Here is a 27682-nt window from a genome sequence, read left to right as displayed (position 1 = left end):
TCAGGGCTGGACCAGGCTGAAGCCAGGAGCCAGGAGTTTCTTCCAGGCCTCCCACATGGGCAGCAGGGGCTCCCACACTTGGGCCATCTTCCTTTGCTTTAGCAGGGAGCTGGATAGGAAGTGGAGCCGCTGGGACACAAACCAGCACCCACGTGGGATGCGGCATTGCAGGTGTTGGCTTTACCTGCTATGCCACAGCGCTGGCCCTAAGACTGATTTTTTCAAAACCCAGGTGTGTTCTGTTTTGTAGAGACCTGCCCATAACATAAAGATACAAAAAACCTGAAAGGTAAAGTTAAGAAAAACATATACTGGATAAATACCAATAAAAATAAACCTAGTTTCCGTATATTAACATCATATCCAATAATCATAGACAAAAAGCATTAACTATGATAAGGAGCAGAAGTCAGACTCCATTGTCAGAGATGGATGCAACTGTGCCCTCCGTCTCACAAAGCCTTCTCTAACTTGTCACTCATCCCTGAAGAGGTGAGTCGAATTCTCCTCCCTTTGAATTCAGGCAGCCTGGTGACATATTTCTAAGTAGCAAGATGCAGAAGTGATGGCATGTGACTCTGGGTCAGAAAACAAATGCAACTCCACCTTGCTCCGCAGAACACTTGGGGTGACTCCTTGAGCTGTGCAGAGAACAGCCCAGTGTCCCTGAGGCTGCCACAAGGAGAGGCAGCCCCAACTGGTCCATGATGGCAAGCCACATGGAGAAGCCCCGAGACCACCTGAAGAGAGGGGAGGGGATCCAGTCAGCTCCAAGCTTCTCCAGTCCCCCACTATTCCAGCTTTCATATAAAAGACCCCGAGGAAGAACTACCCATCACAATTTTTTTAAGGATTTATTTTATTTATTTGAAAGGCAGATTTAGGGAGGGAGGGAGACACGCACACATGTGTGCACACATACACATGTGCGCGTGCACACACAGTGAAACAGAGAGATCTTCCATTCACTGGTTTACTTTCCAAATGGCTGTAATAGCTGGAGCTGGGCCAGGCCAAAGCCAGGAGCCAGGAGCTTCTTCCAGATCTCCCACGTGGGTGCCGGGGCCCAAGCACTTGAGCCGTCTTTCATTGCTTTCCCAGGTGCATTAGCAGGGAGCTGGAGTTAAACCCGAGTCCATATGGGATGCTGCTGTTGCAGGTAGCAGCTTAAGCCTGGCCATTAACACTGGCCCCATCACACATTTTTTTTTTTTGACAGGCAGAGTGGACAGTGAGAGAGAGAGAGAGAGAGAAAGGTCTTCCTTTGCCGTTGGTTCACCCACCAATGGCCGCCGCGGCTGGCATGCTGCGGCCGGCGCACCACGCTGATCCAAAGGCAGGAGCCAGGTACTTATCCTGGTCTCCCATGGGGTGCAGGGCCCAAGCACCTGGGCCATCCTCCTTTGCACTCCCTGGCCACAGCAGAGAGCTGGCCTGGAAGAGGGGCAACCGGGACAGAATCCGGCGCCCCAGCCGGGACTAGAACCCGGTGTGCTGGCGCTGCAAGGTGGAGGATTAGCCTAGTGAGCCGCGGCGCCGGCCCTGGCCCCATCACACATTTTTAACCCGCTGAAACCGTGAGTGGGTGTTTGGCCTGGGGGGTAAGCACCCACATCCTGTATTGGAGTTCTTGGACTCAGCTTCTGGTTCCAGCGTCTGACCCCAGCTTCCTGCTAACACAGGCTCCAGGGAGCAGCAGTGGTGGTGATGGCATTCATGCTACCCATGTGAGAGACTTAAACTCCAGCATTGGCCATTGTGGGCATTTGGAGAGTGAACTAGCAGGAGGGGGCACTCTCTCTCTCTTTCTCTCTCTCTTCTTGTCTCTCAAACAAGTAAATGAATTTTTAAGAATAAAATTATTTTTTAAAATTTTGGGGGCTGGTGCTGTGGCATAGCAGGTGAAAGCTGCTGCCTGCAGTGCTGGCATCCTGTATGGGCGCTGGTTCGAGACCCGGCTGCTCCTCTTCCCATCCAGCTCTCTGCTATGGCCTGGGAAAGCAGTAGAAGATGGCCCAGGTCCTTGGGCCCCTGGACCCACGCGGGAGACCCAGAAGAAGCTCCTGGCTCCTGGCTTTGGATCAGCCCAGCTCTGGCCTTTGCAGCCATTTGGGGAGTGAACCAGTGGATGGAAGATTTTCTTTCTCTCTCTTTCCCCCTCCCTCTCTGTAACTCTGCCTTTCAAATAAATAAATAAATCTAAAAAAAAAAAAAAAAAACAAAAACAAAAACAAAAAACCTTATAGACCATTACTAACCCTGAGGACGGCCTTTAGAATCCCTGAACTCGCAGCTGGGTCAGAAATGAGAGTAGTCCTAGGGTCAACTTTCCATCATGGATCCCCACCGGAAAGAGAACGGGGCAAGTTACGACGGGTTCTGCGGAGCAGTGAGGAGAACGGGAGAGGCTGACGGAGATGATGTCAAGTGAAAGCTGCAAAACAAACCAACCAACCAACAAAAAGACAGTCAGGGACCCTCAAGGTGTGAGCGAAGATCAGCTGCTTGGAGGTTCTTGTCTGCACAAGAACAGTTCAGACCCGAGCCAGCGGTTGTGAGCGGGCCAGCTGCGTTCAGTGAAGGGAGTGCACGCGACACTGCAGGCGGGCGTCGCAGGAAAGCCCTGGCAGCAAAGCCTGCATTCACACGCGAGTTTTGCGGACACGAGTGTGGGTGTCCCGTTTCTTCTCCCCTCCTCCCTCTTCTGGGGAGTTCCCTCCCAGGACCTAATCACCCCCTCGGTGCAGGGCAGGGGGATTCCCCCGAGCTGCCCCTCCCTGGGGGCTGGACCCTGTCTGGCAGTGTTCCAGGACGAGAGCAATGCCTTCAGGTGCGACTGCTCCTCTGTGTTCAGGGCCTGTTTCCGCATTCCATGGCTTGTAGATCTATGTCCTTCCCAATTCCTTCGGTCCTTCTTACACACACAGGCTAACACCTACTGGGCTGGCTTAACAAGGGAACTTCAGAAAGTTCATGGAAAATGGAATTAAGAGATGTTTATACTGGTACAAAAAATTGAAATCAGCACATAGTTTTCTTAGTAATATGCACTTTTTTCATGAAATTTGTATACTATACTCATTAAACTTCCCTGGAAGTGCTCCTTTTTGTAAAAGCCCTAGCCAGGGACCGGCGCTGTGGTGTAGTGGGTAAAGCTGCTGCCTGCAGTGCAGCATTCCATATGGGCACCGGTTCGAGTCCCAGCTGCTCCACTTCCCATCCAGCTCCCTGCTAATGCACCTGGGAAAGCAGCAGAAGATGGCCCAAGTACTTAGGTCCCTGCACCCACAAGGGAGACCTGGATGAAGCTCCTGGCTCCCTGGCTTTGGCCTGGCCCAGCCTGGCTGTTGTAGCCATTTGGGGAGTAAACCAGCAGATGGAAGCGTTCTCTCTCTCTCTCTCTCTCTCTAACTCTGCCTTTCAAATAAATAAATAAATCTCAAAACACACACACACACACACACACACAAAACCTTAGCCAAGAAAGTCTAGCAATTAAGACACCTGCATCCCACGTTAAAGTGCATGGGTTTAATTCCCACCTCTGGGTCCTGACTCCAGCTTCCTGCTGACGCAGACCCCGGGAGGCAGTGGCAATGGCTCCAGCAATTGGGTTCCTGCCTCCCACATGGGATACCTGGCTCCCAGCTCCAGCCTGGCCTGGCCCCAGCATTGAAGGACTGAATCATCAGATGGGAATGCTCTATTTCCCTCCCCCAAATTAAAAAAATAATAATTTTTAAGCCTAGCCTCCTGAGAAGCTATATATAATATAAAAGCAGAAAATATTTGTTCTCATTTCCCCTACAAACATTAAGACTCTTCTATTGTGAGACTTGAATCTGTCCCCACCTGTCCAGCTAATTGGCTGTATCCAAAAAGAGAAAAAATGGAAAAAAATGGTACCCTTAAGAAGACCAAATACAGCCCACACTAGGTCCTGGGCTAAGCTTCAGAGGTTCCAGAAGGTCTGAGCACCATCTCCCTAATTTGCCTACCCAAAGGGGTGAAGCTGGGGTTCTGGAAACACCCCTACACCATGACAGCCAGAAACCCTGCAGCTCTCCTGCGCTGGGAGTGACGGGCAGTTGGCGCTCCGTATACGGGGTTCCACATGTTTTGATTCAACCAACCGTGGATTGTATTACACTGTGTGAGGTGTGACAAAGTAATCTAGAGGCGATGTAAAGTCTCCAGGAGGCCACGTGTGATGTGGGAGACGTGGGGTCTAATTTTACTAATCCAGGTGCTTGCGTTTTACTTAAAAAGCATTTTAGGTACAGGCGCCAACACAGTGCACAAGAGGATAAAGTTGATTCAGAAGGTAAGAAAGCACACACACACACACACACACACGGGCCAGAGAGAGAAGGGGTGGGGGAAGGGACGTGGCGAGGGGGGACACCCTCAGCACCTTCTCTCGTCCTTGTCTCCGACGGAAGAGAGCAAGCGCCTCCTTTTATGAGGTGATGCCACCTCCATAAAGCTCCAGTGGCGCGTAATACACAGATTGACATGGCGACCCTTCCCCAGGTCCCGGATGAAAATAAAGCGTCCTGTGGGATGGCTAGAATGGCACGGGGCTGGGCCTTGTGGATTGCAGCCTCCAGGTGAGCGAGCTGCCTTATCCCATATCATGGGCAGGTTACAGGCAAATACTACCCAATTTTACATACAGGGCTTGAGCGTCCTGCGGATGCTGATATCCCGGTTGGGGGTGGGAGAAGACAGAGGGAGGCCTGCCCAGGAAGCATCCCCATGAATGACTGTATCTACCTTCTAACCAGAAACCCTTCCGGTCTCTCGCCAAGGCACGGAAGGTTTGTCTCCCTGATTTTACTTTATTTGAGAGAGCGAGCGAGCGAGTGAGCGAGCAAGCTCCCACCCACTGGTCACTTCCCAAATACCAAAGCCAGGAGGCAAGAACTCAATCCAGGTCTCCTATTGGGTGGCAAGGACCCAAGTTCTGCATCACTGCTGCCTCCCACGGCCCACGTTAGCAGAAATCTGGAACCAGCAGCACAACTGGGACTCGAACCCCGACACTTCGATATTATGGGATGCAGGCATCCCAAGCAGCATATTAACTACTAGGCCAAATGCCTGACCCGCTCCCTTTCTGAGAGAGGAGGAGGCAGCTGCTTCTCTCCCGTATACCTACGTGGACGAAACCCTTGGTTCTCCATCCCTCACTTATCGGATACAACCTGGCGCTCGTGTGGCACTTCTCACTCCCACTGGCTGTCATCACATTGCTTGTGGGTCTAGAAACGGGGAACCAACACAGCTGGTTGGTCTGCTGGTAACCGGGTTGTGACTATCAAGAACTCTTTTTCCTAATCCGGAAGTCTCATGCTTCTGCACTATTTACATATATGTAAATTCCTATATACAAATCGCCTTTATGTAAATTCCTATATACAAATCGCCTTTTTGTAGGAATGGGGTAACAACCCCTTCACAGATCTTGACAAGAAGACTCTCAGATTCAACCCTTCAGAAACACGCAAACGTAGCGAAAGCTGTGGGGAGGGAGGTTAGGACCCTCCTTGGGGGTGGAAACTGAAAGGGAGCGCAGTAGCTGAGGTTTTTTTTGGGGGGTGCTGCGCATGCTCTGTTTCCTGGTCTCAGTGCTGGTCCCACAGTTGTGTTCAGGTTGTGGAAAATCATTCGGCTGCACTGGTTCAGGTCCTCCGGAGAAGCAGGATCAGACACACAAAGGACGGGCTGGGGGAAAGCAGCTCCCGAACCCAAGGGCCGCGTGGGGAAGTTGGTTCTCCAGAGGCATCCGGCATCACAGAACACTGGACTGGCCTTCACGGGCACAGCGCGGCTTTTTCATAATGCATTTTCCACGAACTTTTTCAAGACCCTTGTATGCATGGATTTCAATTTTTTCTGCACCTAAACAAACTTATCTTTTATTTCCACTTTCCGGGAACTTTCTGAAGAACATTCGCGAATCTCTACAACTTCTTCCAGTACAGTGTGAGCTCTGAGAAAAGACTGATTTGAAAGGCAGAGTGAGAGAGTGTTGGTGCACTCCTCAAATGGCTGTAACAAGCCAAGAGCCAGGAACTTCACCTGGGTCTCGGACACCGTTCGCCGCTTCCCCAGGCGCATCAGCAGGCAGCTGGATCAGAAGCAGAGTAGCCGGGACTCAGCCCAGGGCCCTGACACAGGACACTGGTGTGCAGGCAGCAGCGTAGCCCACTGTGCCACAGCACCAGCCCCCCACACAGTGCAAGCTCCTGCTAAGGAACAGTCTCCCCTCTGCAAGCCCAGAGACTTCCGGAGACTCTGCAGTGCCCGCATCCTCAGAGGCACCCATGCAGATGCCCGTGCCGCATGCTCCAGGGTCCCAAGTCTTCTCCCACGGGGCCCTTAGCAGAACAGGCCTGCCCGGGCTGAGCACTCACACCTCACTGGCTCTCTGCTCCTGGGACCCTTAGCTCTGCAGCCTGCAGCTCAGTGCGCCTTCGCTTCCACTGCAGGAGACGACATCTACCTTGGAGGATACACAGAGGCCCTCCGGCTTTCCCAACTAGCCATTCATTGCTTGTTGACGACCCTGGTCTCTCAAGATCCCTCCGCAGGGCATCCGTGCAACTCAGCCATCGCCCGCTCCCTCTCTTGTTCCGGTAGGCATCGTTCACGTCCCTGGCCCGTAGCTTCCAATGAGGGCACTTGCCACAGGGCTTCCTGCCTCTTCCCAGCTCACCAACAGTGCAGCTGCCACCTTGTGGATGGACTCTTGGTGCCTCATCTACTAGCAAGTCTGGCACCCTCTTTCCTTGCCAAACCGAGAGTGAGCCAGTATTGGATCAGTAAGGACTTCAGAAAGAATTGGAAAAAAAAAATAAGCAAGTTTGGATTCCAGACGCAGTAGAACCCTGCACCCCAGGAATCCTGACTTCTCCCAGGTGCTTTATAAGATTTGATTGATCTCTCTTACGCTTCCTTTGAAACATGGCTACCATAACTGATCAACTTTCCTACTCAAACTTAATTATTTTAGATATAAATACTCACAAGTGGCGACCCTGTTGCATGATGCAGCTCTAAGAGCGGCGTTCTTCATGAGCAAAACCTACTCCGCTTCTGTCTGTTCCATGATTCTCATAACAAATGCGGGGAGATGGAAAGGCAGAGAAGGGAAGGAAGGGACTTCGCAGCTGGAGGGCCTCCACCCTTCCTGCCTGGCTAGGCAGATCATGCTGCAGCTTGCTTTATTTATTTATTTATTTATTTATTGACAGGCAGAGTGGACAGTGAGAGAGAGAGACAAAGAGAAAGGTCTTCCTTCCATTGGTTCACCCCTCAAGTGGCCGTTACGGCTGGCGCGCTGCGCTGATCCAAAGCCAGGAGCCAGGTGCTTCTCCTGGTCTCCCATGGGGTGCAGGGCCCAAGGACTTGGGCCATCCTCCACTGCACTCCCTGGCCACAGCAGAGAGCTGGCCTGGAAGAGGGGCAACCGGGACAGAATCCGGCGCCCTGACCGGGACTAGAACCCGGTGTGCCGGCGCCGCAAGGCGGAGGATTAGCCTAGTGAGCCGTGGCGCCGGCCATGCTGCAGCTTTTTAAACTCGCCCAGGTAAATGCTCACACGATCCCCTCTGCTTCTGCTTCCCTCACCCCTGGCAGGAATTTGGCTTTCTTGGACGCTGCAAGCTTTGAGCACTCAGATCCCACCCCTGCCTGGCTGTGCCCAGCCCTTTACTCGATGCCACAGTGCAGTCTCATTGTTTAGCAAAAGCAGTGTTTTCTGATTTGCAATTCATTAAGAAACAAGGGTGTCGCTCCCCCTCTTCGTGGAGGAACGACACAGGACCCTGCGCTGTTCTTTCGTCTGCTCGGCCCTCCCCGGGTTTGCTGCTGGTCCTTCCCAGGTTGGCTACTATCCCTTCCACCTCCGTGGAAGGGCAGTTCCCCCTGGCCACATTCCCCACTTCCGCAGGGGAGCGGCACACCGCCGGCCGGCTCTCTCGGGGGCTGCACAGGTGTTCCCCTTAGATGTTCCTGGTGCATGCCGTCTCTCTCCTCCTTTATAGTCCTCCTCTGCCAATCCCAACTCGGCTGCCCACACGCCGAGTACGCTGCTCTCCTCCAATCAGGAGCAAGTCCTACAGTTTATTGGCTGAACTGGAGGCAGCTGTGTAGAAGCTGTTTTCTTCTCTCCCAGCGCCATATTGTGGGAGAGCAGATGCATAGAATAAGTCTTAATTCCAGTAACTCAGTCCAGTCCGGGTTGCTCCCCACACAAGGGTTCTACACATACGTATTCCCTCTTTAAAAAACCTCCTATTCAATTTCAATACAGTGTCTTGGGTTCCTACTATGTACTTGGCACCATGCTAGATGCTTTAAAAAAATTATAGTATTTTTCAGACAAGACCCGGATTGTAATTGTGTCCATTTGACACACACAAACAGGATCAGACTTTTCACAAAGCCAACGTGCATAAAAGTCAAAGAAGTTCAAGGTTGAGAAGGAGTGTTATGGATTGGACAGGACTTGGGCTCCCAGACTCATGCAGATATTTAACCCAAACATGGAAGCAAGGCTCATGGCACAGCAGGCTAAGTGCTACTTGGGATGTCTGTATCCCCTGCTGGTGGCCAGTTTGAATCCTGGCTCTTCCACTTCCACTCTGATCTGCCAGGGAAGGCAGCAGAAGACGGCCCTAGTGCTGGGGTCCCTGTCCCCCAGGTGGGAGACATGGATGGAGTTCTTGGCTTCAGCTGGCCTATCCCTGGCTGTTGTGGGCATTTGGGGAGTGAACCAGCAGACAGTAGATCTGTCTTTCCCTCTCTCTGTCACTCTTTCAAACAAACAAATAAATCTTAAAAAAAAAAAAATAACCGCTGTGGAGTAAGGGTGAACACCTGATCCAACTATGGCATCTGAGAAAGGGGCCTGCCGGAGCCCTTGGAAGCCAGTTCTCGTGAAAGGGCCGGTTACGCAAGCCGAGCGTGCTTCCTGCACCTGGCTCTGCTTCTCGGTTCACCCTGCGATTGTCCCTCCACACCCACGCTGCTATCGCTAGCCTCCACCAGATGCTAGACAAGTGAGGCCGTCCATCCTGGACAGTGAATCTCCAAACTAGAAGCTGAGAAAACTTTCTTCTCTCCTAAGTGGCTCCCGTGAGGTTTGTCAGTTAAAGGAACAAGAAGCTGACACACACAGAGAGTAACCGGTTCCCACGCGGCCATCTTTCACAGATGGGGCGCTCAGGTGTAGGGAGGGTGGCAACTGCTCACGGACACACACCAGGCACCACTTCACGCCAAAGTTCACGCTGCTTCCAATTCCCTGCACGGTGAGCTGGCCCACCAGACTCTGATAGACGTCTGCTGCCGCTGGAGTGATCAGAGGATGGAGAAGAAGGACAAGAAGAGTCGTGGCTGGAGGCCGAACACGATCACAGGCAGGGAGCGTGCTAAGTTCTAGTCATGTCATACAGACCATAATCCTGTAAAACCCAGAACAAATAAATAGAAGGAACGAAATAGATAAGCCAGCAGATAACCTATCGGGAAAACAGGGGGCAAGCACAGACATGCAAATCAATTACAAGCAGGAAATAGCTGTGAACTCAGAGAGAAATTAAAGCCATCCTAAGAGGCCGAATCATCAAGTCTACAGAAACACGTGTGTGGAAAGTCAACAACACAGGCTGGGGCAGGAGTTTGGTGCAGCAGCTAAGACAGCACATGGGACACCTGCACCCCGAATCAGAGTGCCTGGGTTCAAGTTCCAGCTACTGCACACCCTGGGAGGCAGCGGAGAACGGCTCAAGTACTTGAGTCCCTGCCACCCTTGTGGGAGACACGGATGGAGTTCTGGGCTCCTGGCTTTGGCCTGGTCCAGCCCTGGCTATTGTGGCCATTTGGGGATTGAACCAGTGGATGGAAGACCCTTCTCTCTCTATGTCACTCTGCCTTTTGAATTATTCAATTAATTAATTAATCTCTTTTTTAAAAAAAGAAAGTATGAACATACCTATGATAAAATAAGAAATTGAATCAGTAATCAAAAACCTGTCAACAAAGAAAAATCCAAGACCAGATGATCTCACTGGTAAATTCTACCAGCATTTAAAGGAAAATGAACACCCATCATTCTCAAACTGTCAAACAACAGAAGAGGAAGGGCCACTTCCTAACTCATTCTGTGAGGCCAGTATTATCCTGATCCAAAAGCCAAAGTGTCACAAGAAGAAAAAAATACAAGTCAATATCCTTCCGGATAGAGGCAGAAATCCTCAACAGAATTATACCAAACCAAATCCAACAGCATATTAAAGGAATTATACACCAGGGCCGGTGCTGTGGTGTAGTGATTAAAGCCCCAGCCTACAGTGCCAGCATCCCATATGGGTACCGGTCCGAGTCCCGGCTGCTCCAACTCCAATCCAGCTCTCTGCTAATGTACTTGGGAAAGCAGCAGAAGATGGCCCAAGTGGTTGGGCCCCTGCACCCACATGGGAGACCCAGAAGAAGCTCCTGGCTCCTGGCTTCAGTTCGGTGCAGCTCCAGCCATTTCGGCCAATTGGGGAGTGAACCATTGAACCATTGGATGGAAGACCTCTCTCTCTCTCTCTCTCTCTCTCTCTCTGCCTCTCCTTTTCTCTGTGTGTAACTCTGACTTTCAAATAAATAAGTAAATAATTAAAAAAGAAAAAGAAAGCATAAGCCGGGCCCAGCGGGCTAGTGGGAAACAGGACTTAACACAGAATTCCAGCTGCTGTCTGTGAGCCTGAGCTTTGGTTATGCTCACCCTGCAACTGCAGCCACTAGAACAGATAATGACATGTGCCCAGACACACAGGATGCACACCAAGAGGTTATCAGCCACCCCGCAGAGTGGCACAGCTGGTAAAGCCACCCCCTGTGACACTGGCATCCCATATGGGCGCTGGTTCAAGTCCCAGCTGCTCCATTTCCTATCCAGTTCCCTCCTAATGGCCTGGGAAAAGCAGCAGAAGATGGCCCAAGTGGTTGGGCCCCTGCACCCACATGGGAGACTCAGATGAAGCTCCTGGCTCCTGCCTGACCCCGCCCTGGCCACTGCAACCACCCGGGGAGCGGACAACAGGATGGAATAGTCTCTCTCTCTCTTTCAAATAAAAAAAAATAAATCTCTTAAAAAAAAAAAAGGTTATCAGACTCTCGACTTACGGATATTTTTACCAAGGGTACACAGTCTTTTCTTTGTCTCCTGTTGGCCACACAGCTCCTGTTGCTTGGCCACTGTTCCCAACCCCACCAGAGACCCCCACCACTTCGTTGTAAGTCACACGGGAGCTTCCACCTCCCCCGCCTTCTTCAGAGCCCGGCCTGAGCTCTGCGAATCTGTCTCTCCTGAGCTGCAACTCCTAGGACTCCAGGTAGAGTCCTTGTTTATCGGGGTAGTTCCTGAGTGTGGGATGTGCCGCCGCGTGTTAACCCATGGATTCCACTGACGCACACCTTGGTGGCTTCTAATGGCTGGCGATTGTGAATAAAGCTGCCAGAAACCTTCAGTATCAAGAAGTATATTGTGTATATACTGCCCATTGGTAAATACCAGGGCACTTCAAAACGCTGGTGGGAAATGGATCCGCAAGTTTATTTTGCTGCAAAATATTTTTGAAATCCACACATGATGGGGCCGGCACTGTGGTGCAGTGGGTTAACGCCCTGGCCTGAAGCACCCACATCCTATATGGGCGCTGGTTCGAAACCTGGCTACTTCACTTCCAATCCAGCTCTCTGCTGTGGCCTGGGAAAGCAGTAGAAGATGGCCCAAGTCCTTGGGCCCCTGCACCCGTGTGGGAGACCCGGAAGAAGCTCCTGGGCCATCCTCCACTGCACTCCCTGGCCACAGCAGAGAGCTGGCCTGGAAGAGGAGCAACCGGGACAGAATCCGGCGCCCCGACCAGGACTAGAACCCGGTGTGCCGGCGTCGCAGGTGGAGGATTAGCCTAATGAGCCGCGGCATTGGCCCCACCGCTATCGATCTTTAAAAATGAAAACAACTTTAAAATACGGAAAGCAACAATACTCTCTGCAGTTAGTGGCGCCCTCATTGTACAAACGAGGGAGACAGTTGGGTCAGGTGGGGGGGGGGTGGCTCGTCCAGGGCCTGGGGTAAACCAGGGGTGTTGTCTGCGGAGACCGGGATGCCGTGACAGCGTGGACACTGCCGATGGTTAAAAGCCTCGTCCCTTGGCCGGCGCCACGGCTCACTAGGCTAATCCTCCACCTGCGGCGCCGGTACTCCGGTTCTAGTCCCTGTCGGGGCGCCGGATTCTGTCCTGGTTGCCCCTCTTCCAGGCCAGCTCTCTGCTGTGGCCAGGGAGTGCAGTGGAGGATGGCCCAAGTGCTTGGGCCCTGCACCTCATGGGAGACCAGGATAAATACCTGGCTCCTGCCATCAGATCAGCACGGTGCGCTGGCCATAGCGGCCATTTGGGAGGGGGGTGTGAACCAATGGAAGGAAGACCTTTCTGTCTCTCTCTCTAACTCTGCCTGTCAAAAAAAAAAAAAAAAAAGCCCCGTCCCTTCCCGGGAACTCACATCGGCCTGGCACTGGACTGGAGGCACCCACGTTTCAGCAGGTGGCGGCGGCAGCCGCGGGCTGCGTGCCGGGGCCTGGCCACTACTCAGGGCGTCGTGGCCCGAGTCCAGCAGCAGCCTGGAGCCCGCCTGCCTGGTGACAAGCCCTTCTGCACTAAGCAAATGGGTGACCTCGGCCCACAACCCACGTCCTGCCTTGTAAATGCGTTTCCTATAGGGGGTTTTTCCAAAAACCTCACCGGAAAATGGAATTGAAATATAACTTAATTTTTTTTAAATTTAATTTAAAACAAGCACTCGCCAGGCTTCACCGCCGTGTCCACACCTCTAAGGGGTGCGTTCTATGCCCGGGACCCCAGGCCAGGCCGCGTTCAGGGGGGCCTCAAATCCAGGCTTCTGAGGCCATCTCCAAAATACGTTTGGCGGTCTGAGGGAGGAAAACATAAAAAAAAAATTTAAAAATATCTACTTTTTCCTCTATTCTACCCCCATTAGAGCAAATAAGCCAAACAGAAGCCGAAGGCTCAGCCAACCCACCATAGACACCTCAAGCGGCGCCCACCACCGCCGCGTCTCTGCCGGGTTCTGACGTCGCCTAGCAACCGTTACCACGACAACGCAACTCCCGCCATGCCCTGCGCAGTGTTTCCACGCTGCATCCCAGAACGCACTGCGCAGACTCGGACGTCTTCCGCCCCTCCTTCCCAACGTGCAATGGGGCTCTCAGTCAGGCATTCGTCAGTAGGGTAGTTATAGAAGTGCCTGAATATTCGCATTCGTGAACACGTTTAAAATCTCCGTAGCACGCTGATGACAGGGAAAGACCTAGAAGTGACGGCCGTGGTGGTTTTTTATGAGTTTATCTGTAAATTACGAGGGGAAAATCCCTAATTTCCCCCTGGATTTGAACAGGCACCTTGTGGGGCAGCACACGCAGACCCGCGGCGCGAGGGGTCCTAGGGGTCCTGGGAAACGCACGTGCGGAAGGAAGTGGCGCTGTCTATCCGCGCGGCGCTGCTAGGTCCCTCAACGTGGAGCCATGGGAGGCCTGGAGAAAAAGAAGGTCAGTGGGGAAGATGCTCGGGTTCCAGAGGGTGGGAGTGGGAGCAGCGGAGTCTGGGGTCGGCACCTTTTCCGGCCTCGGGCCATTGTGAGGCCGGAAATTGCCGGGTGGAAGCGACGGGAGACAGCCGAGAGAAGGGGTCCGATGGTGGGCGGGGACAGTAGTAGTCGTCCGTTGAAGTCCAGTGAGGGACTATGAATTTCTTCTGTGGAAGGGACTGAATCCAAAAGCAGGCTGGCCCGTGGCGTGGGACAACTGCTCCCTGAAAAAGTCTACCTGGAATTCGTGCTCCCTTTTTCTGTTGAGCCAAGCCCCGCCCTGGGCATTGGCGATGGCGACTAAAGCGACCAAGATGTGGTCCGCGCCGTCCCTGGGCTCACGTTCTAGAGGGGTTGACGGACACGAAAGTCAGCAACCAGACGGAACGATCCCTGGTTGCTAAACGGGGTGTGGAGAAAGCACTCCGGGATCCCCCATGGAGGCTGTCCACGGATCCCCGTTTTAGTTCGTGTTGCCTCGGGGGGGGGGGTGTCTTCGATGCGGAATTGTTCCGTTGAAATCAGAACATCTCAGATCAGTTCTGGGGTGGGGGTGGGGGTGGGAGACCAGCAGGTGGGAGAGGTCGCGGGATGGCTGGGGTCCGGTGGACCTAGGGAAGGGGGATGGGGGGTACGCAGCGAGGCTGGGGCTGGACAGAGGCTGTTGATCGTGCCAGGCTGTGCGCCGCGGTGAGGAGCTTGGATCTCATTCTAAATGCTGTAGGATGGAGCTTCCCGGGAGCTGCCCCGGCTGTGTGGGGAGTCATTTTGATGGCTGGGGTGGTGGGGTGAGGATGAAGGCGCATGGGGGGCAGGAGCCCAGTTACTGGGGCCATGGCCGCTGCTTCCTGGATTCAGGGGCCAGAACCAAGTATTGACGCCAGGTGCTCCAGTATGGGCTGCAGCATCATAGCCGCCAGGCTGAACGCCCACCCCGCCATTCCGATTCCTTTTTAAAATATATTTTATATGAATGTATGTGTATGTGTGTGTTCATTTAAAATATACAAACATATATATCTGTTTACTTGAAAGGCAGAGGAACAGAGAGGTAGATCTCATATCCACTGGTTCACTCCCCAAATGGCTGCCACAACCAGGTCTGGGCCAGGCCCAAGCCAGGAGCTTCCTCCAGGTCTCCCCTGTGGGTGCAGGGGCCCAAGGACTTGGGCCGTCTTCCACTGCTTTCCCAGGCGCATTAGCAGGGAGCCGGATCGGAAGTGGAGCAGCCGGGACTCAAGCCGGCACCCAAATGGGATGTCAGCATTGCAGGCAGCGGCTTCACCTGCTGTGCCACAGCACCGGCCCGGACACCCAACTTGCTGAAACCATCTGAGGTGGTCTTAGTATCCCGGATGCACTGTTAGTATGTGAGGGAGGGGCAGGCGTAAAGAGCCTGCACCCACCCCCGACCCCCATCGGGGTCCCTGGGTTCAGTTACTGGATCCGCTCCTGATTCCAGCCCGCTTGCTTCTGCAGAGCCTGGGAGGCAGGAGTGGTGGCTTAAATATCGGGTCCCTGCCACCCACGTGGTGTGGGAGCCCTGGGTGGAGCTCCTGGCTCTGGCTTTGGCCTGGCGTTTCCCAGGTGCATCAGCAGGTGGGGGCTCCCTGTTTGCTTTTCTCCCTCTCTGCCTCGAAAGTAAATAAACACAGAGTGGATGACGGCTATGCGTCCTGCCTGTTTATCCATGAGTGGGAGCACCCTCCAGGAGGTTCCGATTGGACCCTGCCCATCTGCACCTGGCCGAGCCCCCTGAACACTGGGGAAGAACAGAGCTTAGCATGGCAGGGTGTGTGGGCCCGGGTGCGGGGCCGTGGGATGCGGAATGGTGAGAGCGAGGCGGCGTCCACGCGCTCGTCGGGAGCAGTAGAGGCCGGGCCTCTGTGCCGGCTTTCTCATCCTTGCGGCTTCTGGCTCACCGCATCGAGCGTGGTAGATGACCTCTTACCGTCCATGGGGTGGGGGGAGGCTTGGGCTTGAGGCAGACATTGTCAGCCCGGGTCGGTCACCCGCCAGGGAGCAGCGGTTGCCCGAGAGGCCCCTTAGGCGTTCACACTGCACTGTGATGTGCCGTGAGCGGAGCGGCCGTGTCGCCATGCAGGTCGACAGTGTGTCCCTGGAGGTAGCGCTTCCCGGGGCTGCGGGGAGAGCCCGAGGTCCCGCCTCCCGGTGGTGGTACGGAAGTTCAAATTGAGAGAGAGAGGGGAACGCGGCTTCGCGGTTACACTCAAGCTCTGGACTCAGACCTGAGTTCAAACCCCAGCCCCAGCTCTGACGAAAGCTGTGTGACTGGAGCCAGTCATTTCACTGAGCCTGTTTCCCCCGTAGCAGATGGGGGTTCTAGCGGTAGCCGCCTCCCCTGACTGTCCCAGCCAACACGTGGAGCTGGGGCCCCGCGCCCCGCCCCCAGCAGCCTGCACGTCTGTGTGCTCCACGCTGCCAGCTGCAGGGACCGCGCAGCTCAGCCAGGCAGGCCAGCGCCCTCCCCAGAGCACTTCCGGGCCCAGAAGCCTCCGGCCTGCTCGGCCCAGTTGGATGCTCGCCCTGCCCTGCCCTGCCCTGCCCTGCCCTGCCCTGCCGCCGTCACTAATGGAGCGCCGGTTTTCCCTCCCCAAGTATGAGCGAGGCTCCGCCACCAACTACATCACCCGGAACAAAGCCCGGAAGAAGCTGCAGCTGAGCCTGGCTGACTTCAGGTGAGGGGGGAGGGGAGCAAGGACCCTGGGCAGCCCGCACGGGGGCCGCACCGCGGAGGCTCAGCCGCAGCCTGTGTTCCCCGAGCTGGAGCTGCCGGGCTGTCCGGGAGGCGGGCGTTCCTTCTCTGTCTCCCTGGCCTGGCTCCGGGGAGCCCACTTTGCCCGGCGTGGCCTGGGGGGAAGCGGGGAGGGAGCCGGGGCCTCGGGAGGGGCCAGCGAGGTTGGACTGGGTCTTTGCTGCATGAGACCCCCGATGCTGCAGCGTCATTGAGTCGAATCCGGACTTGTCTGCAGCCCGCGGGCTCTGCCCTTGGCGTCCTCAGCCTCTGCGGCCCCGCCAGGCCCCTTGCTTGGACGTGCCCAGCCCTCTCCACGTACGCGGCCTTTCTCCCCGTTCTTGGGGTCGTCTTCTCCCACTGTCTGCACGGTGGGAATCTTGACTTCTGCGCGAGACCTGCCCCACCTGCCCCAGCCGCGAGGGCTGCCTGCCTGTCACCCCATCACCGCCCTGCTCATCTCCCTCCTGGTCCTGGCACGCTTGGAGCCGTCAGAGCCCTGCTTGGGGGGAGAGGGGGCACTGCCCCGGGCCCTGTCGCCGCCCAGGGCTCTGCCCCTGTGCCGTGGGACGAGCGGCGTCTGCTTGCAGGCGGCTCTGCATCCTGAAGGGCATCTATCCGCACGAGCCCAAGCACAAGAAGAAGGTGAACAAGGGCTCCACGGCCGCGCGCACCTTCTACCTCCTCAAAGACATCAAGTTCCTCCTCCACGAGCCCATTGTCAGCAAGTTCCGGGAGTACAAGGTGAGGCTGGCCCGGGGCGCGGAGCTGCGCAGAGCGGGGGCGGGGCACGAGCCGCAGGGATTCCGGGCCGTTTCGTGTTTGGGTTTGGTGGCCGTGGAACCCGGGAAACGCTCAGGGGCCTCTGCATTGTTGTTTGCCATTGAGATTGGTCCCATACCACGGGGAAAGCCGACACCTGGATATTGCTAGCAGCGGCCATTCAAGGCAGACTAATGGGAAGGAGCTGCTGGCTGCGGAGCCCTGATGGGCAATGAGGCCCCTGCTGGAGTCGGGATTGGGGGGCAGCGCCACCTGGTGGTGCACAGGAGAGCAGGCTGCCTCTGCTCTTCCGAGGGCCCGCAGGGAGGCGGCTGTCCAGAGCTGCTGTGGCTAGTCCCCGCAGAGGAGCACCAAGCCCGAGAAGTGCTTGGAGGGAAGAAGTCGGGTGGGTTGGAGGGCCTGGCCCCAGCTGCGTTTTTCTGGGTGACTGCCGCACACATCGCACTGACAGACTAGAGCTGGGAGCCAAGGCCAGCCCTCCCAACCCTGATCTGCCTCAGGGGCAGGTGGCCTGGCAGAGGGGCTGGCATGCCCTGGCTTCCTCCCCATCAGCCTGCAGCGTCAGCCCGTCCGTGAGTGGTTCCCTGGCCTGGCTCTGCTCATCTGCATAGGCCGGGCGTGATGCTCCGTGGAGGGCGCTGGTCTGTGGACCCTGGGACCAGGAGCTGGCCACACAGGCAGATGGCAGCGCCCACCTCGGGAGGCACTGAGAAGCCCCCGCCTGCCATGGCTGTCACCATGGGAGACCAGCATCCGAGGTCCCTTCCTGCATCCAGGTGTTTGTCCGGAAGCTGCGGAAGGCCTACGGGAAGAGCGAGTGGAACACAGTGGAGCGCCTGAAAGACAACAAGCCCAGCTACAAGCTTGACCACATCGTCAAGGAGCGGTGAGCCCCTCGCCGCCAGGCTGCCAGCGCCGGGGCACGGCGGGCGGCCCGGCCAAGGCCTGGCTGGGAGGGGGCACATCAGGCTGCCAGCGCCGGGGCACGGCGGGCGGCCCGGCCAAGGCCTGGCTGGGAGGGAGCACACCAGGCTGCCAGCGCCGGGGCACGGCGGGCGGCCCAGCCAAGGCCTGGCTGGGAGGGGGCACACCAGGCTGCCAGCGCCGGGGCACGGCGGGCGGCCCGGCCAAGGCCTGGCTGGGAGGGGGCACACCAGGCTGCCAGCGCCGGGGCACGGTGGGCGGCCCTGCCAAGGCCTGGCTGGGAGGGGGCACACCAGGCTGCCAGCGCCGGGGCACGGCGGGCGGCCCGGCCAAGGCCTGGCTGGGCGAGCCTGCGTGCTTTGGGAGGGGCACACCAGAGCGACCCGACACTCACTAGAGTGGTTGCAAGTTGCTGCAAGCACCGTGAGGGACGTAGACGGCCTGAGAACTGGTGTGGGGGGGTGCTACCTACAGGCCTGGCAGAGGGCGACTGTGGGCCAGCTGTGGGGAGCGCGTTCCCGGCAGCACGTGCGAAGGCCCTGTGCGAGGAGAGGTGGAGCTCTGGAGCTGCACGTGGGCTGGCGGACCTGGCCGCCCCTGGCCTTCTCAGCCGACACTCACTGGCCACATCAGTGACTTGGGTTTTGTTTTAAGATTTTACTTATCTATATGAGAGGTAGAGTTACAGAGAGAGAGGGAGAGGTCTTCCATCTGCTGGTTCACTCCTCAAATGGCTGCAATGGCCGGAGCTGAGCCAATCTGAAGCCGGGAGCCAGGAGCTTCTTCCAGGTCTCCTATGCAGGTGCAGGGACCCAAGCACATGGCCCATCTTCTACTGCTTCCTCAGGCCGTAGCAGAGAGCTGGATCGCAAGAGGAACATCTGGGACTCGAACTGGCGCCCATAAGGGATGCTGGTGCCACAGGCAGAGGCTTAGCCTATTATGCCTCAGCATCGGCCCCACATCAATAATTCTTAACCGAGGGTGATTTTTGCCCCTTGGGGGGGCATTTGGTAATGCCTGGAGACACTTTTGTTCTCACGTCTTGGGTGGAGTGGGCAGAGGCCAGGAAAGTAGCAAACACTACACAATACACAGGACGACCCAGGCGTCTGATGGTTCAGAAACGTGGGCCCCAGTGAACGTTAGTCCTCTCCTGGGGGCTGGACACGCAGCACCAGAGTGAGAGGGCTCCGCTGTGTTGAGGCTGACCATGGGCTGTCACGGGAGGAGCCCTGACCCTGATGTTAGTGCGTCTGCTCGCCCCAGCTCTGATCAGGAAACCACGAGAGTTCCTGTCCTGCCCAGCACAAAGCTGTCATGTGAGACCAATGGGAAAAGCCAGGGTCTGGACTCGGGCACACACCACTGCTACCCCTGTCACCTCAACCAGAGCTTAAAGAAACTCAGGTGCCCCAGCAATGGCCAGTGCTGTTTCTAGAAAGTGTTGGGTTTATCGGCCAGATGGACCATTCGGAATCTGCGAGGCACAGGGTAGCCAGGTGAGGTTCCTGCCCCCACACCCAGAACCCTCACAAGAGGGACTGGCACGTCCTCTCTTGGCCAGCGTGTGAGACCTGGCAAGCCATTGCTGGCTCCTTGCCGTCGGGGCTAAAAGAACTTTGACAACACCTGGTCCTGTGGCTTCTAGAGTTGTCTTTTTTGTGATTGTTGTTGTTGTTGTTTGTATTTATTGGAAAGGCAGAGTTACAGAGAGTGAAAGGGAGAGACAGAGAGGGATCCTCCATGTGCTGGTTCCCCAAGTGGCTGCAATGGCTAGGGCGGGACCAGGCCAAAGCCAGGAGCCTAGAATTCCATCCAGGTCTCCCACATGTGTGGCAGGGGCTCAAACACTTGGGCCATCTTCTGCTCTCCCAGGCGCATTAACAGGGAGCTGGGTCAGAAGTGGAGCAGCTGGGAATTGAACCACTGCTCATTTGGGATGCTGGCATCACACCCAGTGGCTTAACCTGTGCCCTAATTCTGCCCCCAGAGCCCCAGAATTAAACCAGCAGTCTGGTCCAGTGATGTCATTTTTTTGGATGGAGCTGGGGCCAGCTGACACCCTGTATCCCCGCAGGGGGTTAGGGTCACGGTTGAGAATGCAGTGGGATCCAGGTGTCGTACCCGTGGTTCAGTGTCTTCCCCAGGACCGATGCCTTTGTCCCTGAACAGGGCAGCTGTGCAGTATCAGATTCCCTACTCTCACTAGCTTCCTCTTTTTTTTTTTTTTTTTTTTTTTTTTAAAGATTTATTTTACTTATTTAAAAGGCAGAGTGACAGAGAGGCAGAGGCATAGAGAGAGAGAGATTGTCTATCTGGTTCACTCCCCAAATGGCTGCAACAGCCAGAGCTGAGCCGATCCGAAGCCAGGAGCCTGGAGCTTCTTCCGGGTCTCCCACATGGGTGCAGGGGCCCAAGGACTGGGGCCATCTTCCGCTTTCCCAGGCCACAGCAGGGAGCTGGGGCAGAGGTAGAGCAGCTGGGTCTGGAACTAGCACCATGTGGGACGCGGGCGCTGCAGGCAGGAGCTTCACCCACCACGCTGCAGCGCCGCCCCGGCTTCCTCTTTTGCTACGTGGTCTTGCTGTACTCCTCGTGGCCCAGCCGCAGGTGCAGCACTTTAACTCTAATGGGCCCTGCCGGCTGGACAGGTCTGGGTGATGGGGGAAGGAAGGCGGCCTGTGGCCAGGCCGAGATCCCGCCGCCGCCTCAGCTTGTTCGGTGCCTTTGTTCCGTGTGTTCCCCATCTGGGACCTGCTGGTCCATTTCCTGAGCCCCTGCCTCAGCCCGCCTGCCTTCCCCGCGCATGTGCACATGGGCAGGGCCGGGTCTGTGGCCGCCCCTGCCTCAGCCCGCCTGCCTTCCCCGCGCATGTGCACGTGGGCAGGGCCGGGTCTGTGGCCAGCAGGGGTCTCATAAGGACTCTGTCCTCAGGGCTCGGCGTGCACGTCCTGGCTGGGTGGCTCTGGGACCTCCAGGTCAGGAGGTGGCAGTGGCGAGACCTGGCTCGGGGCATGGCGCCTCCGGGGTGGTGGGGGCCCCTTGGAGCACAGGCCGAGTGAGCCCGCGGGGGCTGCCCTGTGGCCCGCAGGTACCCCACGTTCATCGACGCTCTGCGGGACCTGGACGACGCCCTGTCCATGTGCTTCCTCTTCTCCACGTTCCCGCGGACAGGCAAGTGCCACGTGCAGACCATTCAGCTCTGCCGCCGGCTCACCGTGGAGTTCCTGCACTACGTCATCGCCGCCCGCGCCCTGCGCAAGGTGAGCCGGAAGCACCCGGCCACGGCCCGCCCCGGCCCTGCCCTGCCACCCAGGGTCCTCACTCTGCTCCGTCTTATCTCCCCGGCTCCAGGTCTTCCTATCCATCAAAGGCATTTACTACCAGGCTGAGGTGCTGGGCCAGCCCATCGTGTGGATCACGCCCTACACCTTCTCCCACGACGTGAGTTTGCCCTGGGTGGGAGGAGCTTGTGTTGGTCCCAGCGGAATAAGTGACACGGGCTTGCTGTGTGCTAGCTTCTGAGCAGAGGGGACTTTCGGGGGCCCCAGACTGGCCCAGCTCCAGCCCCCTCAGCTGGTGACCCTGGCCATGTTCCTTGGCCTCTGTGCTGCAGTTAGCCAGGTGCTTCTGCCTTGTAGACCTCATCGAGAGGACTTGGGGGAAAGTCTCCAAAGGCCATTGCTTGGCCACTGGGCTGCTGGCTGGACAGCAGGGACAGCCACTGCCTGGCCGGGGGCAGAGCCCAGCGCGTGCACACTGTGCTGCCTCTCACTGCTCTGCTTCCCTTCCCCTGTCCGGGGGGGATGGGCAGGGCGGGGTTGAGGAGCAGGGAACACCCAGCGTGCAGCACTGCTTCCTCCTGGCGAGGTGGGCAGGGCTGCTCGTGTGGACCATTCCTAGCTGCTGGTCCCCGGGGGCCTGCGTTTGGCCCACCTTGCTGCTTGTTCCGGAGCGGGACCTGGCGTCTCCTGTGGTGAGCAGGTGCTCCCGTCTTGGCCGAGCAGTGGGTTTGCTGCCAGGTTGCTGGGTGCTCCAGGTCCAGCAGGGGTCCGCGCCCCTGGCTGCTGTCCTGGATGCCAGGCCTGGGCCCGCCCTGACCACGGGGGTCCCAGGTGGGCCTGGCCCTCAGCAGCTGCCACTCCCCTTCCCTGGTGCACGCGTGGGTCATCAGAGCCTGTGGCTGTCGCCTCTTCCTCTCTTCCCCCTGCCTTCCGCTCTGATGTCCCACCCCCGGGCCGCTCGCACTGCTCTCTCTGTGTCTCTCTGTGTTATCCTGCGGGTGAATAGGGCCCCGGGCAGGCCAGCCTCCACACAGCTGCCCTGGGGGCAGGGAGCCGGCCGGGCTACACATGGGCACTGCTTCCTTTCAGCAGAGGCCTTGGCGCGCCCTCTCCCGTGAACAGTGTTGGGCCCCCGGCCGTGGGACCCAGGCTGCTCCATGCTCAGGTGTGCCCGCCAGGCCCACAGCACAAGGGGCCGGACAGCAAGGAGGGGAAGCACTAGGTCGTGGGCACGGCCACGCGTGGTGGCACTTCCCAGGGACTCCTCCCAGCTGTGGGCGCAGGCGCGGGGTTGGCCTCCCTGGACTCGGAGGGCGCTAGGGTGCCTTGCCGAATGAATGTGCTTGGCTCCTGTCTCAGATCTGTGCCCTGTCTTGCTGTCCCCTCTTCCCTGTGCCCTGCTTGCGGGTTGGCAGCCCATGAGGGTGGCTCTGGGGCTTGGTCCCAGCAAGTCACTTCCCTGCCTACTCTTTCCCATGAGCTCCCCTGGGGCGGAGCCAGGCCAGCGGAGGTCTGGGAGGGCTGTGCTCCTGGTTTGCACGGGCCACTCCCAGAGCACACGTGAAACTTGCATTGTGGGGTGGGTGATGGAGAAGGCGTGAGCGCCAACCAGCTCCAGGTCAGGGAGAGTGATCGCCCTCAGGACAGAAGTCAGACCGGGGCTTGGAGGGTTGCGGGGAGCTCTGGGGCGGGAGAGGGCGGGGTTGGCCACCCACAGGCCTTTTCTCACTGCCGGCTCCCCCTGCACGGCGCGGGGTCAGGCAGTGTCTCCGTGGGCCTCTGACCTAGAGCCTGGCTGTTCTCAGAGTGCCCCAGGCAGGGTTGTGCCACACAGCCCCTGCTCCCGGGCCTACTGCTGACGCTCCTCTTGTGTCCCCCAGCACCCGACAGACGTGGACTACAGGGTCATGGCCACCTTCACTGAGTTCTACACCACCCTGCTGGGCTTTGTCAACTTCCGTCTCTACCAGTCGCTCAACCTCCAGTACCCGCCCAAGGTAGCACCTGCCTGGCCCCTTCTTCCTAAGGGGCAGGGATCACACTCTTCCCACTGACCCTCCCCCTGCCTCCCAGCTCGAGGGTCAGGCCCACACAGACAGGAAGGTCAGCGAGGACACCTATGCGCTGGACTCGGAGAGCTCGATGGAGGTGAGAGGCGGTGGGCGGTCTCGGGGCACGGCTGCTACCCTTCCCAGCCGGCCGTCCCCGCTCACGACCCCCACCTGCGCTCTCGCAGAAGCTGGCGGCCCTCAGCGCCAGCCTGGCCCGCGTGGTGGTGCCTGCCGCGGAAGAGGAGGCCGAGGTGGACGAGTTTCCGGCTGATGGGGTGAGCACTGTGCTGGCTTCTGGAAGCAGGGCTGAGGGGGCTGGGGGCTGGGACCTAGAAGGGAGCCGGGCAGGGGTCACGGTCCCCTCTGGGGGTGGTGCGAGGCCTGGCCCCTCGCCCTGCAGGAGGTGGCGGCCCAGGAGCAGGAACGCAGGAAGGAGCTGGAGGCGCAGGAGAAGCACAGGAAGCTGTTTGAAGGCCTCAAGTTCTTCCTGAACCGCGAAGTGCCCCGCGAGGCCTTGGCCTTCGTCATCAGGTGGGGGCCCGAGCCGCCCAGCAGCGCTGCCTCAGCCGTCCTCTGGCCGGGGCCCTGTTTCCAGCTCAGGGCAGAGGGTGGGCAGGTTCTGGGGACGGGAGGGGGGGCCGCATCCCGAGAGTGTGAGTGTGTGGGCGGGGGCCAGGACAGGCACCTCATGCCTGGGTGCCCTCCTGGGATCTCTGCCTGTAGGAGTTTTGGGGGGGATGTGTCCTGGGACAAGTCTTTGTGCATCGGAGCCACCTATGACGTCACAGACCCACACATCACCCACCAGATCGTCGACCGGCCTGGGCAGCAGACGCCCGTCATTGGCAGGTAGGCTCCCACGGCCCTGTTGGATTCTGGGTGTGGAGATGTTCCTCGGAAGCCCCTGGGCTGCCCCCACACCCGTGACCTCTGTCCCCGCCGCTCTGCGCCAGGAGCTACGTGCAGCCCCAGTGGGTGTTTGACTGCGTGAACGCCCGGCTCCTGCTCCCCGTGGCAGAGTACTTCCCCGGGGTGCAGCTGCCCCCGCACCTCTCGCCCTTCGTGTCCGAGAAGGAAGGCGACTACGTCCCTCCTGAGAAGCTGAAGCTGCTGGCCCTGCAGCGGGGGGAGGAGCCAGGTGCGCAGGAGGGGCGGGGCGGGGTGGGCCTCAGAGGTGGCCGGCTCCAGAGGCCTGTGAACCCACCGGGGAGCACGGCTCGGGGGAGGGGAACATGTGTGCCGTGCAGTCGCGTGTTCCATGCCGCGTGGAGTGACAGCGGAGTGGTCCCGAGTGTCCCAGTGTTTGTCTCAGTGTCAGTGGCAGCTCGGGCCCGGGGCTGACAGTGGCGGGGCGGATGGCTGGTCCTGGGGCCCGTGCTCACCCCGCTAGGAAAGAGCAGCGTCTGCGGCGCCACCAGTCACTGGCTGTCTGTAGGAGATGTGAAAGAGTCGGAGGAGGAGGAGGAAGAGGAGGAGGAGGAAGAGGAGGAGGCAGACGCCGAAGGTGGGGGTGAAGAAGGGGGAGAAGATGGAGGCGAGGAGGAAGATGGGGCGGCTGGTTCGGAGGAGGAGGGAGAGGCCCGCCTGGCAGCCCTGGAGGAGCAGAGGATGGAAGGGAAGGTACGGAGCAGCTGGCCTGGGGGCGCAGCCTGGGAACAGCCCCACCGGCCCCGAGGGCAGGAGCCAGGGCCCTGAGCCAGGCCACCGTGCTGTGTCCCCAGAAGCCCAGGGTGACGGCGGGCACCCTGAAGCTGGAGGACAAGCAGCGGCTGGCCCAGGAGGAGGAGAGCGAGGCCAAGCGCCTGGCCATCATGATGATGAGGAAGCGGGAGAAGTACCTGTACAACAAGATCATGTTTGGCAAGAGGCGCAAGATCCGCGAGGTGAGTGCGCCGCCGCCCACGGGAACCTGGAGGCCCCCGGCCGTGGGGGCAGGCCCGGGCTCTCCCAGCCTTTCCCTGAGGTCACCCCCATCCCGGCCCAGCCACGGGGCCGAGCTCTCAGCTGTCTGCTTCCTGCCCCGACTGCCGTCCCAGCAGCCTCTGGGGCTGTGACAGGCTTCCATCGAGATTGTCTTTTTGTTGTTTTGTACAAAGCCACGTAGGTTCATTGATAAATTTCATTTGTTTTTATTTTATTTGAAAGGCAGGAGGGAGAGACAGATTTGCTAGGCCAGGCTTATGCGGGGAGCCCAGCTTCTGGGCCTCCACCGGGTGGCCAGGATCCAGCTGCTGGAACCGCTGCCTGCTGTCTGCCAGGGTGTGCTTTAGCAGCAAGCAGCAGGGCCAAGGCTCGACCCCAGGCACTCTTTCCCACTCGGCCAAATGCCCACCCCCTGCAAGCGCTCATTTAGATGAAAAACAAAACAGGTGGTGTGAAAGCGCCGCCCAGTCTCCCTCTGGAATGCTAGCGCGTGTCTAGGGGCACCGCAGATAAACAGCCTGGTGCGGACCACTTCACTGGCTAGAATCTGGGAGTCCTACCACGTCAGCCAGAACTGGCTGGCCCCGGCCCACAGGGCCACTGTCACCGTGCCTAGAAGACTCCCCTGGGGCCTGTCCCTGCGGCCCCCCCCCACACACACACACGGGGGAGTTGCGGGCTGCACTGAGGCTCAGGCACTGCTGCAGTTTTGAGCTTGACATTGTCCAAGGGGTCTTCGGCGTCTGGGGCAGGTTAGGACGGCGCCCAGCCTTCCCGAGTGGACGGGTTGCCAGGGCTCCCGCCAGCTCCAGGAACCTGGGATTCTCAGCTCGAGATCCTCGGGACCATAAAATAATAAAGAGCGGTGAAGACCAGGGCCAGCTCCTCCCCTTATGGCGAGAGGCAGCGGCGGGTCCGAGCCCCGTGGTGTTTACCTGGGAGCTTCACCTGGTAGCAGCTCTGCTCTGCCAGCCGCAGCCACCGCAGCTGATCCCAGCTCTCCCTCCTCCTCACAGGCCAACAAGCTGGCGCAGAAGCGGAGAGCCCACGACGAGGCACTGCGGTCAGAGAGGAAGGCCAAGAAGGCAAGGCCGGTGTGAGTGCCGCGGCACAGGGCGGAGGCGGGCCCAGGACCTGAGCTTGGTGACGGAGCAGAGGCGCTTGTTCTCACGCCCTCCCTCCCCCGGCCGGCCCTGGCACCGTCTCGCTGCCTGGCCGGGCCCACAGGCAGCGCCGGCCTCCCCTGGAGTTCCTGCCTGTGGCCGGGCCCAGAAGAGGACGCAGGGCCAGGGCCCCGGCCGGCCCATCACCTGCTCCGCTCCTCGCTGGCTTCCCTCCCCTCTTCCTCGTTTGGACCCCTGATTCTCAGGGTGCTGTGATGGGGCAGAGGGCGGGGGAGCATCTGTTATTAAATGGCTGACTGTTGCAGCCACCTGGAGCCTGTGTTCATGAGCCTTGCTGGGCCGGGGGAGGGACCGTTCGCGCCCTGTGCTGCAGCTGGGCGGGCCCTGGCTGTTGACTGAGGTGGGCGCAGGGCTGCAGGTGTGGGCTGGGCAGGGGGCCTGGCCTTGGTTCACATCCTAGGCCAGTGCGCCCTTGCCCCTGCGCAGCTGCTCCCGGGTGAGTCACAGGTGAATTCCAAGGCTCCTTCAAAGGGGTGTGTCAGGTTCACAAGATCACTCGGGAGTGTGGGTCGTCCGGTGTGGCGGGTGCCCAGGGAACACCCAGCAAAGAGTTTCCATTGTGTCCTGCTAAAGCCAGAAAAGCCACACCTCAGGGGTCTGTGGGGCCCGAAAGGAGGGGCTTCCCTGGCTCTCCTTGGTGGACTTGAGCAGAGCTTCGGGGCCAGGGGTAGGGGGGCAAGCTTGCCCATAGCCCGACTCAAGCCTCTTACTCTTGCGGCGACTGTCAATGCATCACAACAGAGCCAAGGCCGGAGCTCCGACCCCTCCCAGGGCAGCCTCCCCAGGGGTCCCCTGGGTAGCTGAGTGTTGCCAAGAGCAGGGGGGACCTGGCTGGGAAACTGGGTCCCCCCTTCCCTGCATCCTGGCACCGTTGGGCGCTGCCTTGCCTGTCTCCCTATAGGCGGAGAATGGTTTGGGACAGTGGCTGCAGGTCCAGCCTGTGCAAGGGAGAGCTGGGAGGGCTGGCAGGCTCTGTGGGAAGCAGGGTGCCCAGGTTCCCATCCCGGCCGAGCCTCGCACATCTGGGAACAGAGGGCTGTGCCTCATGCCCTCTCGGGCGTGCCCACTGAGGCAGGGACCTGGGGGATGGCCCAGGCTGCCCGGGGGCAGGGC

The 27682-nt window shown here is 58.4% G+C and overlaps 2 protein-coding genes across 6 annotated transcripts in view; one reads left to right on the top strand and one right to left on the bottom strand.

Moving 5' to 3' along the window:
* Positions 1-7127, bottom strand: part of TCN2 (transcobalamin 2) — a 34747-nt gene extending 27620 nt beyond the window's left edge. For 4 of the 5 annotated variants that reach the window (XM_070065826.1, XM_070065828.1, XM_070065825.1 and 1 more), the window contains exons 1-2: positions 7033-7127; positions 2259-2434 (exon numbers count right to left, since the gene is read on the bottom strand). The gene's annotated coding sequence lies outside the window, so the exon portion shown is untranslated. The remainder of the gene's footprint in view (positions 1-2258; positions 2435-7032) is intronic. The other variant, XM_070065830.1, reaches the window with a different exon arrangement.
* Positions 7128-13476: 6349 nt separating this feature from the next.
* On the top strand, positions 13477-26823 carry PES1 (pescadillo ribosomal biogenesis factor 1). Its single transcript, XM_008272136.4, has 15 exons — positions 13477-13624; positions 16282-16361; positions 17008-17161; positions 17977-18086; positions 21219-21390; positions 21482-21571; positions 23292-23408; positions 23485-23559; positions 23648-23737; positions 23863-23993; positions 24186-24311; positions 24416-24600; positions 24898-25082; positions 25184-25345; positions 26402-26823. The coding sequence occupies exons 1-15, from the start codon at positions 13601-13603 to the stop codon at positions 26483-26485; spliced, it is 1785 nt and encodes a 594-aa protein (XP_008270358.2). The 5' UTR covers positions 13477-13600; the 3' UTR covers positions 26486-26823.
* Positions 26824-27682: the final 859 nt, after the last annotated feature.

This window comes from Oryctolagus cuniculus, chromosome 21 (genome assembly GCF_964237555.1).
Source record: "Oryctolagus cuniculus chromosome 21, mOryCun1.1, whole genome shotgun sequence".
NCBI classification, from domain to species: domain Eukaryota; kingdom Metazoa; phylum Chordata; class Mammalia; order Lagomorpha; family Leporidae; genus Oryctolagus; species Oryctolagus cuniculus.
This window is presented reverse-complemented; position numbering and strand designations above follow the sequence as displayed.

Coding starts and splice junctions, on each gene's coding strand:
- PES1 (XM_008272136.4), top strand. CDS start 13,601: ATGGGAGGCCTGGAGAAAAAGAAG. Junction 21,391..21,481: donor CCGCCCGCGCCCTGCGCAAG/GTGAGCCGGAAG, acceptor CCCCGGCTCCAG/GTCTTCCTATCCATCAAAGG. Junction 21,572..23,291: donor CCTACACCTTCTCCCACGAC/GTGAGTTTGCCC, acceptor TGTGTCCCCCAG/CACCCGACAGACGTGGACTA.